Here is a 21,064-nt window from a genome sequence, read left to right on the forward strand (position 1 = left end):
ACACAATCACCATAAACAGCTTGCATTCTCTGATGAATTTCCTTTGGGGTGACACCTTCTGCTGTCAAGAATTCAATGACTGCATGTTGCTTGAGTCGCTTTGACCAACCGTCTGCACAGGATTCCATACTTCGCACTTTGACAAAACAACCGTTCAATGCTAAGTCTTCCCACCAAAATGGAACTGTAGATGAGAGTCTATTGAACAAGCCAGTACCTGCTGCATACCAGTACTGCCATCTGTTGAGGAGTTACGAAGTTGGAGGCATTACTTTTCATTCAACCCTTGTATCATAAAGTCAGGGTTGACTGAGACTTAACAGTTTCAGTTCTAGATTCACACCATGCAGATACATTTATGCACACATAAACATATACAAGACGCCATACACACCATAGAGGAAACTCTGCATGAAACAAAAAACAACAATGCATTTTCTTCTATAGTATTTAAGCATATATATTTTTATTTATTAGCATTTCTCTGTTTGTAAAAAATAAATATTACCTGGGATCAGTGCTACAAAGAATTGTTCTACTTTTCGAGCCTCTTTAGTCATGTTGTTAACGCCAAGACAAAAGTCCTGCTACAGGATCATGGATTAATACTAGTCTTTCTGTTATCCAAAAAGCAACGGGAGCCGTGTTGATGTCCTGAATTCGTGAGAAGGGTAAGGCATGGCTGTTAGGGATTCCTCATCTTCGGAGGAGGAAGGGGAGCAGGGAAGTGCTCAGGAATTGGAGGGAGAAGAAGAATCAGACGATGAGGGCTTGAAAGTGCCCACATTTCTAAAGAGACAGAGCACAGAGAGTGTTCAGCTAGGATAGCTACTAAAAACGCTGAGCTAATTGGGAGACACCCTAACATCTCCTGCATGGGGAATTCAGGGCTATAAATCAGAGACAGGAGCAGTCAGCTTTTCCTGGTAACAACAACCCTAATACTGATGTTTTCACTCCAATGGAATCTACTTTGTGTCTGCTGCATAGTTCATCGTCCATTGTCTGATGGAAGACTGGTGTTTCTTTTGGGACTTTATAAGAGACTTTAATTTGTGTCTGAGTTAAGATTTCCTTGCTTTCCTTTGCACTTTTCAATTGCATTTGCTTATCCTTTGTGTTTGCTGAAGTAAAGCATTTTTCTTTTGGGTTGTTGTAGGTTTTTTCGGGCTACATGGCCATGGTCTAGAGGCATTCTCTCCTGATGTTTCGCCTGCATTTTTCTTTTACTTTCAGCATTGTCTAAAGGCTGTTTTTGAAGGGCAACTCAGGACAATGGCCTTTGTTTGGTGCATCTGCACTGCAGAAATAATGCAGTTGGACCCCCACTTTAACTGCCATGGCTCAATGCAATGGGATCCATGGAGTTGCAATTTTATAAGGTGTGGTTTCCTCTTCGAGCTGCAACTCCTGGAATTCCATAGCATTAAGCGATTGCCACTAAAGTGATGCCAAACTGCATTCATGCTACAGTGTTAATGTACCCTAAAATATCACGGAACAGTTCCAATGCTATATATAAACCCTGTTTCCTTAGTTTCCAACAGACCTCACAACCTCTGAGGATGCCTGTCATAGATGCAGGCGAAACGTCAGGAGAGAATGCTTCTGGATCATGGTCAGACAGAGCCCCCGGTGGCGCAGTGGGTTAAACCCCTGTGCCGGCAGGACTGAAGACTGACAGGTCACAGGTTCGAATACAGGGAGAGGCGGATGAGCTCCCTCTATCAGCTCCAGCTCCTCATGCGGGGACATGAGAGAAGCCTCCCACAAGGATGATAAAAACATCAAGTCATCCAGGTGTCCCCTGGGCAACGTCCTTGCGGACGGCCAATTCTCTCACACCAGAAGCGACTTGCAGTTCCTCAAGTCGCTCCTGACACGACAAAAAAAAAAAAAATGGCCACACAGCCCAGAAAATGCACAACAACCCAATTCCAATGCTCTGTAACTCCTTTGCTGTTAGAATTACCGAATCAAGAATAAGGACGTATGCCTTCAACTACTACACACCAAAAGCAATGCCTGTTGGCACCCATGTGCATCAAGCAGCATTGACTACTCTTGATAAACACTGGGACACTGGATAGGGATCGATGCACAATAGGATCAATATGTGCACATACGATAGCAGTGAACAGCCTGATGCACATTGGAGCACTCTTATAGAATCATAGAATCAAAGAGCTGGAAGAGACCTCATAGGCCATCCAGTCCAACCCCATTCTGGCAAGAAGCAAGAATATTGCATTCAAATCACCCCTGACAGATGGCCATCCAGCCTCTGTTTAAAAGCTTCCAAAGAAGGAGCCTCCACCACACTCCAGGGCAGAGAGTTCCACTGCTGCCCCGTTGCACATACCATTGCACATCTTTGCAGTTTACTAATAATACCTCAATTCCTCTGCGACTGTTGGCGTGAAATAAGAATTAAATATTCCGCTGTACACAGATCTGTTTTTGTGAGCAGAATAAAGCCCATTTGGACAATAGCTGGCATCTCATGCATCCCCTGCATTGTTTGCTGAACTTTGTCATTTGTGCTCTGCTGTAAGTGCGGTGACCCTTAAGCGCTCTAACTGGAGGTCAGCTGTGACCAGCAGTGCTGCAGAATTCGAAGAGGCACAAATGGAGGGTGAAAAGGAGAAAGGTGCCAAGAGGAAGGCGCATCAAGCCAACCCTGACCAGGACTGCCTTCCATCTGGAAACCGATGTCCTCACTGCAGGAGAACATGCGGGTCAAGAATAGGGCTCCACAGCCACCTACAGACCCACCACCAAGACACCAGACTTGAAGGACCATCATCCTTGAGCTACAAGGGATCGCCTAAGTAAAGTAAAAAAGGAATGGCTGTGTTTGATAATAGTTCTGGTGGAGGGGTTTATGGATACAGTCTACACTGAGCATATAATGCAGGTCCAAACCGCAGCCATAAAGCAATACAGACCCAGCCACACATTTGTGCTTAGGAAAGCATGTTAAGACTTTGTGGGTTCCAAATCCAGAAAAGGAAAGGACATGAGTGTGCAAACACCACGCCTCTGTTTGCCCTGATAAGGCTCGCTTTCGGTTTCTAATCTGATACCTTCTTCACTTACAAAAGCACATGCACATAATGCTCTGTGTTGCTGCCAAATGCTGCAGCAACATGGGAGGAAAGGTAGCATGAGAGCATTGCTTCCCCAAAATGTGTCACTCTCTGCATCAAGTTTCCCTTTGGGCATTTGGAAATTTAGTTCAGGCATTGCAAGGCAAAGCAAGCAACAGATCATTAGCAGTGAAGAAGGAATGCAGCTTGACGCAGCTTTAACTGCTACAGGAGATGTAGTTTTACAAGGTCGTCAGATATCTCTACCAAACTACAAATCCCACTATTCCACAGCAATTGGAGTGTTGTCAAACGACATTCATTTCTAGATGCTCAACAAGGAAAGCCAGTCACAGCAAAGTGTCTTGGGGTGCGTCTACACTGTAGAATGAATCCAGCTTGACACCACTTTAACTTCCATGGCTCTATAGTATGGAATCCTGGAAATTGTAGTTTGGTGAGGCACCTGCACCCTTTAACAGAGAAGGCAAAAGACCTTGCAGAACTACAACTCCCTTGATGCCCAAACTACATTCATTTCTAGATGCTCAACAAGGAAAGCCAGACACAGCAAAGAGAAGACGGCAAGGGGTGCGTCTGCACTTCCAGAATTAATGCAGCTTGACACCACTTTAACTGCCACGGGAGATGTAGTTTTACAAGGCTGTCAGCTATCTCTAACAAACTACAAATCCCACTATTCCCCAGCAATTAGAGTGTTGCCAAACAACATTCATTTCTAGATGCTCAACCAGGAAAGCCAGACACAGCAAAGAGTCTTGGGGTGCGTCTACACTTCCAGAATTAATGCAGTTTGATATCACTTTAACTGTCATGGCTCTATGGTATGGAATCGTGGGAATTATAGTTTGGTGAGGCACCTGCACTCTTTGACAGAGAAGGCAAAAGACCTTGCAGAACTACAACTCCCTTGATGCCCAAACAATATTCATTTCTAGATGCTCAACAAGGAAAGCCAGACACAGCAAAGAGTCTTGGGGTGTGTCTACACTGCAGAATTAATGCAGTTTGACACCACTTTAACTGTCATGGCTCTATGGTATGGAATTGTGGGAATTATAGTTTGGTGAGGCACCTGCACTCTTTGACAGAGAAGGCGAAAGACCTTGTAGAACTACAACTCTCTTGATGCCCAAACTACATTCATTTCTAGATGCTCAACAAGGAAAGCCAGACACAGCAAAGAGAAGACGGCAAGGGGTGCGTCTGCACTTCCAGAATTAATGCAGCCTGACACCACTTTAACTGCCACAGGAGATGTAGTTTTACAAAGCCGTCAGATATCTCTACCAAACTACAAATCCCACTATTCCACAGCAATTAAAGTGGAGTCAAACTACATTCATTTCTAGATACTCAACAAGGAAAGCCACACACAGCAAAGAGTCTTGGGGTGCGTCTACACTTCCAGAATTAATGCAGTTTGACACCACTTTAACTTCCATGGCTCTATGGTATGGAATCCTGGGAATTGTAGTTTGGTGAGGAACCCACACTCTTTGGCAGAGATGGCGAAAGAGTTGCAAAACTACAACTCCCTTGATGCCATTGCATTGAGCCCTAGTAGTTGAAGTGGTGTCAAACTGCACTAAATTCTATAATGTAGATGCAACCAAAGACACACAGACATTGAAGAAGGAGGCTCTTTGCCATGCAATAACAGTCTCCCTGGGCTTTCTTTTTTATATCCATCCTTCTCTTGAAATAATAATAATAATAATAATAATAATAATAATAATATATCCTGGATTTCGTATCACAAAATCACATTATTATTATTATTATTATTATTATTATTATTATTTTACTGACACAAAAGCACAGTATGTCACAGCAAATTAGATCTATACGAAATCCAGCATATAGATCTCATTTGCTGTGACATACTGTGTTTTTGTGTCAGTAAAATAATAATAATAATAATAATAATAATAATAATAATAATAATACTGTGATTTTGTGAAACGAAATCCAGAATATATATATCTCAATGTATTGTCGAAGGCTTTCATGGCTGGAATCCGTGGGTTATTGTAGGTTTTTTCGGGCTATATGGCCATGTTCTAGAGGCATTCTCTCCTGACGTTTCGCCTGCATCTATGGCAAGCATCCTCAGAGGTAGTGAGGTCTGTTGGAACTAGGAAAAAGGGTTTATATATCTGTGGAATGACTAGGGTGGGACAAAGGACTCTTGTCTGCTGAAGCTAGGTGTGAATGCTTCAACTGACCCTCTTGATTAGCAAATAATGGCCTGACATTGCCTAGAGCAAACTTTTGTTGAGAGGTGATTAGATGTCCTTGTTTGTTTCCTCTCTGTTGTTGTGCTGTTGTAATTTTAGAGTTTTTTTAATACCAGTATTAAAAATCTGGCTACCAGTATTAAAAAACTCTAAAATTACAACAGCACAACAACAGAGAGGAAACAAACAAGGACATCTAATCACTTCTCAACAAAAGTTTGCTCTAGGCAATGTCAGGCCATTGTATGCTAATCAAGGTGGTCAGTTGAAACATTCACACCTAGCTCCAGCATACAAGAGTCCTTTGTCTCACCCTGGTCATTCCACAGATATATAAACTTTTTTTCCTAGTTCCAACAGACCTCACTACCTCTGAGGATGTTTGCCATAGATGCAGGCAAAACGTCAGGAGAGAATGCCTCTAGAACATGACCATATAGCCCAAAAAAACCCTACAACAACCTATATATATCTCGTTTGCTGTGTCATAATGTGTTTCTGTGTCAGTAAAACAATAATAATAATAATTCTTTGGTTAAATTACTTCCCAAGGACCTCTTTTGGGAAATTTCTGACCTTTGATCTATGGCATAGCATTGAAGGTTGTCCTCTTGAGTCTTAAGGGACTTCAGGACCCAGGTTAAAGGACGTCAAATCTCCCAAAAGTTACTTCCTTATGACTTTCCGATGGGGAAAGCTGTCCATTTCTGGACTACCCATACTGGGCTGTTTAAGTAAAGGTTAGATAACCAGCAAAAAAAAGGAAAGCAGGGTGGACTTTAGCTGTGGATTCCTGCACTTGATGCAAGGTCAGACTAGATGACCCCTCCAAATCTGGCAGGCAAAGCAAACTGGACATTGTCACCCATTAGTGTCCTTCTTTATGAAACTACAGTGTGTCCACTATGACATATTTGCCCTCTCTCCGCTGGACGGAGCATCTCTTTGCCAGGGGTTGCCCCCTTGGCCAGTCTGATGTGATGAGCCGAGCCTCTGCGCATGCTCAGAGTGCTTTGAGAGGGTCTCATTTCAGGCACCCTGGGAGGCAGAAAAAGGTCTCTTTCATGCGCAAGAGGAACGGATCCGTGCGCTTGGCGGCGCCTTGGCTCTTGGGCATCGCGGTCTGCGTTGCATCTTCGTCCCTGAAGGTCTCCCTCCGTTTGCCGGTCAGCAGAGCCCCGATTTCCTCCACGTCGTTAAAGGGGTTCTCGCCATACTTGCGCTCGAGTCGCCGGCGGATCTGGAAACAGCATCAAGGAAAATAATTATTTCTAGCTCATCTTTCTCCTGATATAGAGGCATGGGCAAACTTGGGCCCTCCAGGTGTTTTGGACTCCAACTCCCACAATTCCTAACAGCCGGTAGGCTGTTAGGAATTGTGGGAGCTGAAGTCCAAAACACCTGGAGGGCCCAAGTTTGCCCATACTTGCAATATAGGGACTCAAGGCAGTTTGGCACCACTTGAACTGGCATGGCCCAATAGTGGATCTATGAGTCTATGGTTCTCTAGATTCCTGAGAGATGCAGCTTGGTGAGCCACCAGCACTGCTTGGCAGAGGATGATGACAACAACAGCAACAATAACTACAACAAGACTATTGTTAAAGGCTTTCATGGCCATACTGCCTGGAAAACACACAACAACAACATCGATATCAACAACATTATATTGATGGTTAGGCACCAGCAGTATTTGGTAGAGGATGATGATGATGATGATGATAACGACGACAACAACAACAACAACAACAACAACAACATTATATTGATGGTTAGGCACCAGCACTATTTGGTAGAGGATGATGATGATGATAACAACAACAACAACATCAACAACATTATAAGATGGTTAGGCACCAGCAATATTTGGTAGAGGATGATGATGGCGACGACAACAACATCAACAACATTATATTGATGGGTTGTTGTAGTTTTTTCAGGCTATATGGTCATGTTCTAGAGGCATTCTTTCCTGATGTTTCGCCTGCATCTGTGGCAAGCATCCTCAGAGGTAGTGAAGTCCTCACTACCTCTGAGGATGCTTGCCATAGATGCAGGTGAAACGTCAGGAGAGAATGCCTCTAGAACATGGCCATATAGCCCGAAAAAACTACAACAACCCAGTGATTCCGGCCATGAAAGCCTTCGACAAAACATTATATTGACAGTTAGGTACCAGCACTATTTGGTAGAGGACGATGATGATGATAACAACAACAACATTGTATTGATGGTTAGGCACTGGCACCATCTGGTAGAGGATGATGATGATAATAATAACAACAACAGAATAACATGATGATAACAACAACAACAACAACAATAACAATAACATAAATACAACACTGCCTGAGCTCTGTAAGTGCAGCAATGATAAGACACCAGCAATATTTGGTAGAGAATAATGATAATAACAATATTAACAGCAACAATATTATATTAACAGTTAGGGTTCAGCACTGTTTGATAGAGGACGATGACAATGATGATGATAACAACAACAACATCAACAGTGTTGTATTGTCGGTTAGGCACCAGCACTATTTAGTAGAGGAGGATAATGATAACAACAACATCAACAACATTATATTGACGGTTGGGCACCAACACTACTTGGTAGAGAATGATGATAACAACAACAACAACAATAACAACAACATTACATTGATGGGTAAGTGCCAGCACTATTTGGTAAAGGATAATGACAACAACAACAACCTCAACAACATTATATTGACGGTTAGGCACCAACACCGATGAGGAGATATTGGAAAAATAGATATTTATTTATGCATAAATTGTATGTACTGTACAAGCACTGAAATATATAGAAAAATCAGGCTCTCTCTGTATCAGAAATCCAAGCTGAAAGGACAAGCAAGCTGCTGTCCAGGCACAGCAAGAGGGAGGCTGAACATTCCAGACGAGGGGGGCATGTTATCTATACGTTCCAGAGAGAGAGACTGGTACAAACGGAGCCAATACCCCTCCCTCATGACAGGTCAAAGTAGGCCCCTTGATTGATGAATGTAAGCTGTATGCTGTATGCTACTCCTAGAAAGAAATACAGAATATGCCTTTTGTATGTTGGAAGATAGAATTTGATATTTCTGTGATGCTAAAGTGACGCAGAGAATGATCTCAATGTATGTAGAAGCATGTTCTTTGTTTGCCTGCAATTGGAGGGTATAAAAGCCATAATCCTGACTCTGGAACACCCTCCCCAAAGATCTTAGACAGGCCCCTACATTGGCAGTCTTTAGAAAGAACCTGAAGACCTGGCTGTTCTGATGTGCCTTCCCAGAATAGGAAATCTCCAATACCAAGTCCCATAAGCACTTTACTAGAACTAAGATTGCTGCACACCGCACACTGCACTTGCCCTATAATGCCTTAGATACCACCTGTCACATCAGCACTTTTAATCCTGTACCCATTACTCTGGCCCGGCCCAGTTTTATTTTATTGTGTTTTAGTGTATTGTTTATTGCCTGTTGTTTATTATGCTTTAATTGTTTTAATTTGCTAAGTTTTTGTATTGTTATATTGTGTGTTGAGGCCTTGGCCTTTGTAAGCCGCATCGAGTCCTTCAGGAGATGCTAGCGGGGTACAAATAAAGTTTAATAATAATAATAATAATAATAATAATAATAATCAATGCCTATAACAGGGCTCTGGATGCTTTTGGGACACAGCTCCACTCCAGGGTCCCAGCTGGAAATAAAAGCCGTACTTTTCTGACCTCCTGAAAGGATCTCTCTTGATATAATCCCTCCTATAATATGCTGCAACAACACTACTTGGTAGAGGATGACAACAACAACAACAACAAAATTATGTTGATGGTTAAGTGCCAGCACTATTTGGTAAAAGATAATGATAATAACAAAAAGAAGAACAACATCAACAATATATTGTTGGTAAAGTAGCAGGACTATTTGATAGGGGATGACGAAAATAATAACAACAAGAACATTATATTTATTACCTGCCTCTCCTCACGGCTCAAGGTGGAGCACAACATAGTAATATCTCTATAATAAAATACTTTAGATAACATGCATATCTTAACATGATTTTCTAAAGGCTAAAGACTTCGTAAAATAGAAACTCCCTGGATTCCATTGCATTGAAATATGCCAGATAAAGTGATCACAAGTTGCAATCATTTCACAATGTAGTTCAGGCATGGGCCAACTTTGGCTCTCCCTCCAGGTGTTTCGGATTCCAACTCCCAAAATTCCTAACAGCCTATCAGCTGTTAAGAATTGTGGGAGTTGAAGTCCAAAATGCCTGGAGGAAGGGACAAAGTTAGCCCACGCCTGGTGTAGTTGCACCCAGAGACATGTCCATATCAAAACCCATATGGCTTCGCTCTCACCTTCTGCTCGGTGCGGCTTCCCTCGTAATTCTCCAGCTGCTGACGGAAACCCGGGTTGGGGTTGGCCACCGGCCGGACAGCCTTGACCGCCTGCAGAGCTTCGCGCCAGCTGGCCTGCGTCACCGTCATAATGTAGGCCAGGACCAAGGTGGTGCTGCGGGAGATGCCAGCAAGGCTATGGAGGAGACAAAGGGAGGCAAGTTGTTTGGGGCCAAGCGCATGATCGCTTCTTGACGAGTTGTATTCCCACTGGGCATGAATGAGGATGGTAATCTACATATGCTGATTCTAAGCCCAAGCCTTTCCAAATCACAAACCAGGGTAGTTTGGAATGCCCAATGATAAGAATCTGTTTGCTTTTGGAATAGAACATATTGTAGATGGAACTCGTTTACATCTTAGAGAATATGTATAACAATTCCCCCTTGTTCACACCTCTTCGTTGATACAATAGATTCATGTATACAATTAATTTACTAACAAAACTCCGTGACCAACATATCATATTTTTTCATTATCTCCCATTCCTTTCCCTCTTTCCTTTATGTTAGAAGACTATGAAATTGAAATAAAAAACTTGTAAACAAACAAATAATCTCAGTATACAAGCAGGAAAAGGTGAAATGAATCAGTTCATCTGGTATTGTGGTCCTGTTCCATATTTTCTAAAACTCAAGAAACAAAAGTTTTCTTAACCAAAGGGAAACAACAAAAACAAAACTTTATGAGCAACATGCAAGAGCCTCCCCTTGCAGAAGCAGACCTTACCAATGGACGAGGCAGTTTCCTCCATGCAGACGGCAGGAGTGGATAAAGTGGATGCATTTCTTAAAGTGCTTCTTGCTGGAGGGGAAGAAGCAAAGCAATGTCAAGACAGGGATCTAGGAGTCTTAAGAGACCACAAACCAAACATGAGAGGTAACGGTGTGATGCAGCAGCTCGAAAAGCCAATGTGATCCTAGGTTGCATAGGACTATAGTGTCAATATTGAGGCATGGGCTCCCAAAGTGACCCATTTAAGGTGGAATCAGGTGTCAAACAGGGATGTGTTATTGCCCCAATCTTATTCTCCATCTTCATCACTATGATTCTGGACCTTGTTGATGGGAAGCTTCCCACTGGCATGGAAATTAGACAGATAGCAAGCTATTTAACCTCAGCAGACTGAAAGCCAAAACCAAGGTCACAACAACATTATAGAACTCCCATATGCTGATAATAACATAGCCTGTGCTCATTCAGAAAAAGACATAGAAGTAACTCTTAACACCTTTGCAGAAGCATACAAAAGGCTTGGCCTCACACTGAACATTAAGAAAACCAAAGTGCTTGTTCACTTCAAAGTAACCAGCCAATCCCTCTGCAATGCCAGGAATACAGCTTAGTGGTGTAATGTTAGAAAATGTTGACCATTTCCGCTCCCTTGGCAGCCACCTCTCCACAAAAGTCAACACTGGCATTGAAATACAACACTACCTGAGCTCTGTAAGTGCAGCATTCTTCTAAATGAAGCAGAGAGTGTTTGAGGATTGGGACATCCGTAAGGAGACCAAAGTGCTTGTTTATAAAGCCATGTCCTCCCAACCCTGCTATATTCCTGCGAAACGAGGACTGTCTACAGGCGTCACATGCAACTCCTGGAATGATTTCAAAAATGTTGCCTCTGAAAAATCCTGCAAATCTCTTTGAAAGACAGGTGGACAAATGTCAGCAAGCTGGAAGAAGCAAAGACCACCAGCATTGAAGCGATGCTCCTATGCCATCTTTTCCTGGACAGGAAAAGAGATTTAAAGATGGGCTCAAAGCCAACCTTAAAAACTCTGGCATAGACACTGAGAACTGGGGGGGCCCTGGCCCTTGAGTACTCCAGTTGGCGGTCAGCTGTGACCAGCAGTGCTGCAGATTTTGAAGAGGCACGAATGGAGGGCGAAAGCCAGAAACGTGCCAAGAGGAAGGCGCGTCAAGCCAACCCCGACTGGGACCGCCTCCAATCTGGAAACTGATGCCCTCACTGTGGGAGAAGATGCCAGTCAAGAATTGGGCTCCACAGTTACCTATGGACCCACCGACAGAACACCAACCATGGAGGACCATCATCCTTGGACTACGAAGGATCGCCTAAGTGAAAGGTGTCGTCTGATCATGCCTTCGATCTCTGATGAATAGGGCTCCACAGCCACCTACGGATCCACCGACGGGTTACCACTCTTGGAGGACCATCATCCTCGGACTACGAGAGATCACCTAAGTAAGCCTATGCCATCAACTGCACTGGACTTAATGCCACGCTGTTCGAATACCCGATCACCATCTCCCAAAGCAGTTACTATCCTCCTAACTCCTAATGTTGGTGGACTGGAAAAGAGATTTAAAGATGGGCTTAAAGCTAACTTTAAAAACTGTGGCATAGACACTGAGAGGGAACTGTGAAGTCCTGGCTCTTGAACATGTAACTGGAGGTCAGCTCTGACTAGCAATGCTGTGGAATTCGAAGAGGCACAAATGGAGGGTGAAAGGGAGAAATGTGTCAAAAGAAAGGCACGTCAAGCCAACCCTGACCGGGAATGCCTTCCAACTGGAAATCAATGTCCTCACTGTGGAAGAACATGCGGTCACCTATGGTCATCTATGGACCCAGCACCAAGACCTTACACTTCGGAAGCAACCAGATTCGGATATGAGGGGCTGCGAGGAGTGTCGTATCAAGATTAAGGCATTTTCTTTGCACTCCAGTGCAATTCTATGGTATATTTCCATTGTAACTGGTTCATTTCAATGGGATTCGCTATTATCATAGAATCATAGAATCAAAGAGTTGGAAGAGACCTCATGGGCCATCCAGTCCAACCCCATTCTGCCAAGAAGCAGGAATATCTTTGCTTTGCATTTCCATGCTAAGTCCAGGAATGTCTCCTCTGCAGATATGGGGGTTGTATTGCAAAACCAAACAATGGTAAACACAACTGAACTAATGTTTTTGGGAAGCATTCAGATACATAGCCATGTATGCAACAACGGGAAAATCGAAACAAAAGAGCTGGGAATGCGCTCAATACTTTCAGGGACTTTCTGAATATGCCCCTGAAATACTAAGCTGAAAGCAAACATGAATATTCCCATTGAGAGTCGGACCCCGGTTTCGGAGGAACTTGGCATACGATCTCCTGGGAACAGAAACACAAAGGATTTCTGCTTGCCTTTGTGGGACTGGAACAGAAACCTAGATTGCAAAACGAGAGTAAGATGATAGCGTGAAAAATGCGCTGCTCCCAGAAACCGGATGAGGCAAGTTCCCTTCTTTATTGAGACTTGGCATCGGGGTGAGTTGTGTGCACATTCCCTCAAATGCAGTTTTAAGCTAGGAAGGGACAATCACAAAAAAGGCAACCTGGACAGGCTGGATCCAATGAATGCAATTTGACACTACTTTAACTACTATGGCTCAATGTTATGGAATCATGGAATCATAGAGTTGGAAGAGATCTCATGGGTCACCCAGTCCAACCCCTTTCTGCCAAGAAGCAGGAAAATCGCATTCAAAGCACCCCCCACAGATGGCCATCCAGCCTCTGTTTCAAAGCCTCCAAGGAAGGAGCCTCCACCACACTCCAAGGCAGAGAGTTCCACTGCTGAACAGCTCTCACAGTCAGGAAATTCTTCCTAATGTTCAGGTGGAATCGCCTTTCTTTCCTGTAGTTTGAAGCCATTGTTCCATTGTGTTCTAGTCTCCAGGGCAGCAGAAAACAAGCTTGCTCCCTCCTTCCTAGGACTTCCCATCAGATCTCCATTCATGGCCCTAATCATGTCTCCTCTCCGCCTTCTCTTCTTCAGGCTAAACACGCCCAGCTCCTTAAGCCGCTCCTCATAGTATTTATTCTCCAGACCCTTGATCATTTTAGTCATCCTCTTTTGGACATTCTGGAAATAGTACTTCATCGGGGCTCCGGCCCTCTTTGGAAAGCTAAAGACCTTGCAAAACTACAACTCCAGTTACCACTGAGCCATGTGTTGTCAAAGGCTTTCATGGCCAGAATAACTGAATTGTTGTGAGGTTTCTGGGCCATATGGCCATGTTCCTGAAGCATTCTCTCCTGATGTTTCACCTGCATCTATGGCAGGCATTCTGAGTATTGAAAAACTCCAAAATCAGGACAGTAAAAAAAGAACAACACTCAGAAAACAGGGGAATACCGGAAAAGAAAGAATCGGGGCCAGCTAAGACCTCCCAACAAAGGATGCCTCCAGGTAGGAAGCAGCCATGCTTTGAAGTTGCAAGGCCATTCAGTGCTAATAAATGTGGCCAATTGAAACATTCACACTTGCCTCCAACAGACAAGAGTTCTTTATCCCACCTTGGACATTCCACAGATATATCTAGGATTCCCCCAGGCAGGAAACAGCCAGGCTTTGAAGCTGCAAGATCATTCAATGCTAATCAAGGTGGACAATTGCAACATTCACACTTGCCTCCAACAGACAAGAGTTCTTTATCCCACCCTGGACATTCCACAGATGTATCTAGGATTCCCCCAGGCAGGAAGCAGCCAGGCTTTGAAGCTGCAAGGTCATTCAATGCTAATCAAGGTGGACAATTGCAACATTCACACTTGCCTCCAACAGACAAGAGTTATTTCTCCCACCCTGGACATCATTCTACAGATATATAAACCCCTCTTGCCTCATTTCCGACAAACCTCTCAACCTATGAGGATGCCTGCCATAGATGTGGGAGAAATGTCAGGAGAGAATGCTTCTGGAACATGGCCACACAGCCTGGAAAACTTACAGCAACCGAATTAAAGTGATGTCAAACTGCATTCATTCTATAGCGTAGATGCATCCTTAGGTCCTCCAGTGTGACTCTATGCTAGTGAAGCAATAGAAACCACACCTAATGGCTTTGAATTGCAGGAGGATAGATTTCAATTCTTCAACCTTCTGACAGTAAGAATGGTTCAGCAATGGAAGCAATTACTTCTTCAAGAAGAGACTGGAAAGCTCCTTGCTGAGGAAGCTTAAGGTAGAGCTCATGTATTGAGACAGGGGTTGGACTAGATGGCCTCTGGGGACCCTTTCAAACTAGAAGTCTATGGAGACAAAGCCCAAGGCTGCCCAAACCCTGAACCGTTGCTTATCTTCTATGTTTGGCTGTGATCCCTTCACCTGAGCAGCGGTTGGAAATGCAATAACAGATATCCTTGACCATAAAAAAAGATTCCCTTGCCAACTTTGCGTCCGGTTGCTGTTAAAGTGTAACCTGCACATGGGCAAGTTCCCATGTGCACGAGAGTGCTTTGTAACGTTCAAGAAAGCAACCCTTTGTGCGGATGGGGCAAAGAGCTGGCGCATTTGGCAACCGCTCAGCTTTCTCTTTCACATTGATTGCAATTTCCTAGCAGAAGAGGAGATTAGCAGCCTGGGGGTCAAAAAGCCAAGGGTCAGTCAATGGCCAGTAAAACCATGACGGATAGAAGGATTTGCAAAAATGAGGCAGCATCCAGACCAGAAAGTAGGGGTGCATCTACACTTGCTTGGGTAAACTTGGGCCCTCCAAGTGTTTTGGACTTCAACGTGGCCCCTCCAAGTGTCTTGGACTTCAACTTTAGTCCTCCAAGTGTTTTGGACTTCAACTTGGGTCCTCCAAGTGTTCTGAACTTCAACTTGGGCCCTCCAAGTGTTTGGGACTTCAACTTGGGCCCACCAAGTGTTTTGGACTTCAACTTGGGCCCTCCAAGTGTTCTGAACTTCAACTTGGGCCCTCCAAGTGTTTGGAACTTCAACTTGGACCCTCCATGTGTTCTGAACTTCAACTTGGGCCCTCCAAGTGTTTTGGACTTCAACTTGGGCCCTCCAAGTGTTTTGAATTTCAACTTGGGCCCTCCATGTGTTTTGAACTTCAACTTGGGTCCTCCAAGTGTCTTGGACTTCAACTTGGGCCCTCCAAGTGTTTTGAATTTCAACTTGGACTCTCCAAGTGTTTTGGACTTCAACTTGGGCCCTCCAAGTGTTCTGGACTTCAACTTGGGCCCTCCAAGTATTTTGAACTTCAAAGTGGGCTCTCCAAGTGTTCTGAACTTCAACTTGGGTCCTCCAAGTGTTCGGAACTTTAACTTGGGCCCTCCAAGTGTTTTGGACTTCAACTTGGGCCCTCCAAGTGTTTTGGACTTCAACTCGGGCCCTCCAAGTGTTTTGAACTTCAACTTGGGTCCTCCAAGTGTTCTGAACTTCAACTTGGGTCCTCCAAGTGTTTTGAACTTCAAAGTGGGCCCTCCAAGTGTTCTGAACTTCAACTTGGGTCCTCCAAGTGTTTTGGACTTCAACTTGGGCCCTCCAAGTGTTTTGGACTTCAACTTGGGCCCTCCAAGTGTTCTGGACTTCAACTTGGGCCCTCCAAGTATTTTGAACTTCAAAGTGGGCCCTCCAAGTGTTCTGAACTTCAACTTGGGTCCTCCAAGTGTTTTGGACTTCAACTTGGGCCCTCCAAGTGTTTTGGACTTCAACTTGGGCCCTCCAAGTGTTTTGGACTTCAACTTGGGCCCTCCAAGTGTTCTGGACTTCAACTTGGGCCCTCCAAGTATTTTGAACTTCAACTTGGGCCCTCCAAGTGTTCTGAACTTCAACTTGGGTCCTCCAAGTGTTCGGAACTTTAACTTGGGTCCTCCAAGAGTTCTGAACTTCAACTTGGGCCCTCCAAGTGTTTTGGACTTCAACTTGGGCCCTCCAAGTGTTTTGAACTTCAACTTGGGTCCTCCAAGTGTTTTGAACTTCAACTTGGGCCCTCCAAGTGTTTTGAACTTCAACTTGGGTCCTCCAAGTGTTTTGAAAGTCAACTTGGGTCCTCCAAGTGTTTTGGACTTCAACTTGCATCCTCCAAGTGTTTGGAACTTCAACTTGGGTCCTCCAAGTGTTTTGGACTTCAACTTGCATCCTCCAAGTGTTCTGAACTTCAACTTGGACCCTCCAAGTGTTTTGAAAGTCAACTTGGGTCCTCCAAGTGTTTTGAACTTCAACTTGGGCCCTCCAAGTGTTCTGAACTTCAACTTGGACTCTCCAAGTGTTTTGAACTTCAACTTGGGCCCTCCAAGTGTTCTGGACTTCAACTTGGGCCCTCCAAGTGTTCTGGACTTCAACTTGGGCCCTCCAAGTGTTTTGGACTTCAACTTGGGCCCTCCAAGTGTTCTGAACTTCAACTTGGGCTCTCCAAGTGTTTTGGACTTCAAATGGGGTGGGACTAGATGGTCTTTGGGGTCCCTTCCAACTCTAAGATTCTATTGTTAAGTTTCAATGTATTTATTTTTGTTTCCCAAATTATTGTCACAGTCCCGCTTCTATTGTGTTCATTACTTACATGTTGGCCTCCGGAGTGTCTGGAAGCACGATGCGGAGGTACGTAATCCCCTGGAAAACAAAACATCCATTCATTCTCTGGAAAAGCGAAGGCACAGCAGAGATCAGGGGATGGAAATATTACTTTTTAGAATATGCTCTGACAAGAATTGATATAAATATGCATAAACATTAAAAACATTTATCAAAATATTAAAATACACTGTTTAAAACAGTCATTGGTCATCTGTGTCAAATCTAAATTGGCTTGGTAAAGCTTCCTATCTGTGCCTTATTGCACTTTCCCGAAAGCTTGGTCCCACAGCCAAGATTTGAAGGACAGGAGGGAGGGCGAATCTTTAAGAAGCTGGAATGTTAAATAGCCTCTGTGTGTCTGTCTATATATGTTGTGCGTCTATGGCATTGAATGTTTGCCATGTATATGTACACGTATTTTGTCATCTGCCCTGAGTCCCCTGCGGGGTGAGAAGGATGGAAAATAAATGCTGTAAATAAATAAATAAATAAAATCTATCAAGGGGTTTTCTTGGAAAGATTTGTTCAGAGTGGGTGGAAGGGGGGATTGTCTTCCTCTGAGGCTGAGAGAATGCGACATGCCCCAAGAGGATATCTAATGGGCTTCTTTTATTTTCATTTTCTTACTGATTACTGAAAGACTTTTATAACAACAATTAAAGAATACAAACAGTGAAAGAAGAGAAGAAGAAACCAGGGAGGGAGGAAAGGAAGAAAGAAGGGGAAAGGAAGGGAAGAGAAGGGAAAGGTAGAAAAGAGAAAAAGAAAAAAAGAGAAATGGAAAGGAAGGAAAGGGGGAGAGAAAAAAAGGAAAAGGAAGGGAAAGGAAAGGAGGAAGGAACGAAGGAAGGAAAGAAAGGGAAGGGAAGGGGACGGGAAGGGAAAGGAAAGGAGGAAAGAAGGGAAAGGAAAGAAGGAAAGAAAGACAGAAAAAAGGGAAGGAAGAAAGAAAAAGGGAAAGGGAAAGGAGGAAAGAAGAAAAGAAAGAAAGAAAGAAAGAAAGAAAGAAAGAAAGAAAGAGGAAAGGAAGGGAAAAAGAAGGAAGGAAGAATGGAAGGTAAGGGAAAGGAAAGGGGGAAAGAAGAAAAGAAAGAAAGAAAGAAAGAAAGAAAGAAAGAAAGAAAAAGAGGAAGGAAAGGGAAAGGAAAGGGAAAGGAAGGGAAAGGGATGGAGGAAAGAATAGAAGGTAAGGGAAAGGAAAGGAAGAAAGAAAGAAAGAAAGGAAGGAAGGAAGGAAGGAAGGAAGGAAGGAAGGAAGGAAGAAAGGAAAAAAAGGGAAAGGGAAAAGAAAACGAAAGAAGAAGAGAAGGAAGGAGGAATAAGGAAGGAAGGAAAAAGGAAGGAAGGAAGGAAGGAAGGAAGGGGGAAGCAGGAAGGAGGAAGGAGGAAAAAGGGAAAAAAGGGAAAAAAGGGAAAAAGGGAAAGGAAAGGAGGAAAGAACAGAGTGGAAGGAGGAAGGAAGGATGGAAGGAAACCAAAATAGGAAAGCGATACAAACAAAAATGAAAGTAGCTCCTGACTCTTTTGTGTTTATATATACAAATAAGGATTTGCCACATGTTTGTAGCTTTGGATGCCTTTACATTGTTGCAACCCTAAGACAAGTGCATTGCCAGTCTTTCTTGGAAAAATCTGCTTGGAGTGTTTGCCATTGCCTTCCTCTGAGGCTGAGAGAGTGTGCCTTGGCCACTGTGAGTTTCCAGGCTAAAACCGCTTCCCTGACCCACCCGCAGCCATTATCCCTCGGTGCCTTTGGGCGTCCATACCGGAATATATGGCTGTGGGGATTCATGGATGGAAATGATGTGGGTGATGTTGTGCCGGCTCAGCTGATCAAAGTCCTTGGCATCTAGAAGAAAGAGGAGGAGGAAGAAAAGAGAGGTCATTTCAGGCAGCATTATTAATTCTCCGCACACAGCCACATTGGCACAGTGCTGCTGACCTTGTGACAAATCAGAACATGTAGGTTGGAGAGGCATGGCACTCGTGGCACATGAAACCACTGACTGGCATTAGATAGAACTGTAAAATCCTAGAGTTAAAAGACAAGAGGTATCCAATCCAACTCTCATCTGTTAGGCAGAAAGACACTTTCCAAGCCCTCCAAGCAGGTGGCCATCCACTTTTTGTTTGAACACTTCCAGAGGAAGAGATTCCATCAGACTCCCAGGCAGCATATTCTACTGCCGAACAGCTCTTACCACAATTTCTTCCTAATGTTTAAACGGAATCTCCTTTCCTGCACTCCGAATCCATGTTATGTGCCCTGCTATGTGCTGAACTTCCATCTATTCCCGATGATGAAAGAAGTTCTGTGGGGGCACCATTATGCTTCTGATGGAGACGTTGAGAAAACGTGAGACATTGGTTGCAGAAACTTCCATGACGGCTTCAGAAAACTTGTTCATTGTTGGTAGAAATTTATCCAATTGTCTGATGATGTCATATGTTCTGCAGTTGATGGTGGTTTGGTGATGGAAGGGTCAATGTGCTAAATCTGGACTGAATGGAGGATGTCGTACGGTGGTGAGATCCAGTCTCTGAAGTTTCAAGTCTGCGCTTTCATTTCAGGCGTCTGCATCCTAGGTACCCATCGTGCACAGATCTTCCGATAGCCAAGCAAAGCAATAATGTGACCCATACGTTCTTGTGAAATGCCGACTATGCTTGAAATTACTCTCTGAGTGATACAATCATTCTGAATCAATCTGTCAACCTTTTGCTTGTGAAACTCGGTGGTTGCTGTCATAGGACGTCCAACTCTTTATTTGTCACGCAAGTCAGATGTTTCCACCTCAACATCTTAAACTTACTCACCCAATGATGCACAGTCCTCACATCAACACAATCACCATAAACAGCTTGCATTCTCCGATGAATCTCCTTTGGGGTGACACCTTCTGCTGTCAAGAATTCAATGACTACACGTTGCTTAAGTTGCACAGACCGACCGTCTGCGCAGGGTTCCATACTTCGCACTTTATCAACACAACTGTTCAATGCTAAGGCTTCCTGCCAAAATGGAACTATAGAGGAGAGTCTACTGAACAAGCCAGTACCTGATGCATACCAGTACTGCCATTGGTTGAGGAGTTATGAAGGTGGAGGCATTACTTTTCATTCAATCCTCGTATATTCTAAATATTCTTGGGTATGACTTAGAATAGCACTGGAGGGGATATAATTTGGGGAGTGTGATTAATGAAACCATAGATATTGCTTTCATGGATGAAGGTGTGGTACTATTTCCAAACCATGCTTTTATTGCCCTGCCATTTTTTTTCTGGCATTACCTGGTTGCCACCTGTGATATCTTATTGTCTGCTCTGCTGTCATGAAATACAATGTATGGTTTGAATGGAATTGTATGAAAGGTGTATGGTTGGGGTCTATGTAGAGCAGGCATGGACAAACCTGGGCCCTCCAGTGTTTTGGACTTTTGGTGAAGGGAGCAATGTTTTGTATAGGCTTGGTGTATATAAGGATGCATCTACACTATGGAATGAATGTAGTTTGGCACCACTTGAACTGACATGGCCCAACAGTGAATATATGAGTCTATGATTCGATAGATTCCTGAGAGATGCAGTTTGGTGAGCCACCAGCACTACTTGGCAGAGGATGGTGATAACAACAACAACAACAACAACAACAACAACAACAACAACAGTCCCAAACAGTCCAAAACACCTGCCCAAGTTTGCCCATGCCTGTTTTATAGCCACCTAGTCATCTCTAAGGGACAAATGAATGATGCAACCGCCAGTCATTATGACTCATCCATTTCTGCTATTTCATCACACCCTCTCAGTCATTCCCCAGGTGTTTGTCACACGTCTATCAGAACTGTATTTTACACATGGATTAAATGCCCAATGGGCTCTTCTTCATCACCCTGAAAGGTGCAAAGATTGTTAGGTATTGCTTCAAGCAGCCAGAAGGGATATTAAAGCATTGCCTAAGCAAGCCCT

General features: G+C 43.8%; 1 protein-coding gene across 2 annotated transcripts in view; it reads right to left on the reverse strand.

Moving 5' to 3' along the window:
- Positions 1-6,208: 6,208 nt before the first annotated feature.
- The window catches only part of DUSP15 (dual specificity phosphatase 15), a 23,511-nt gene continuing 8,655 nt past the window's right edge, over positions 6,209-21,064 (reverse strand). For both annotated transcript variants that reach the window (XM_060771839.2, XM_067468282.1), the window contains exons 3-7: positions 18,860-18,942; positions 17,080-17,129; positions 10,500-10,574; positions 9,732-9,906; positions 6,209-6,590 (exon numbers count right to left, since the gene is read on the reverse strand). In XM_060771839.2, coding sequence (XP_060627822.2) covers positions 6,375-6,590; positions 9,732-9,906; positions 10,500-10,574; positions 17,080-17,129; positions 18,860-18,942 — 599 coding nt within the window. In that variant the 3' untranslated portion in view covers positions 6,209-6,374. The remainder of the gene's footprint in view (positions 6,591-9,731; positions 9,907-10,499; positions 10,575-17,079; positions 17,130-18,859; positions 18,943-21,064) is intronic.

Source organism: Anolis sagrei, chromosome 4 (genome assembly GCF_037176765.1).
Source record: "Anolis sagrei isolate rAnoSag1 chromosome 4, rAnoSag1.mat, whole genome shotgun sequence".
Taxonomy (NCBI): Eukaryota; Metazoa; Chordata; class Lepidosauria; order Squamata; family Dactyloidae; genus Anolis; species Anolis sagrei.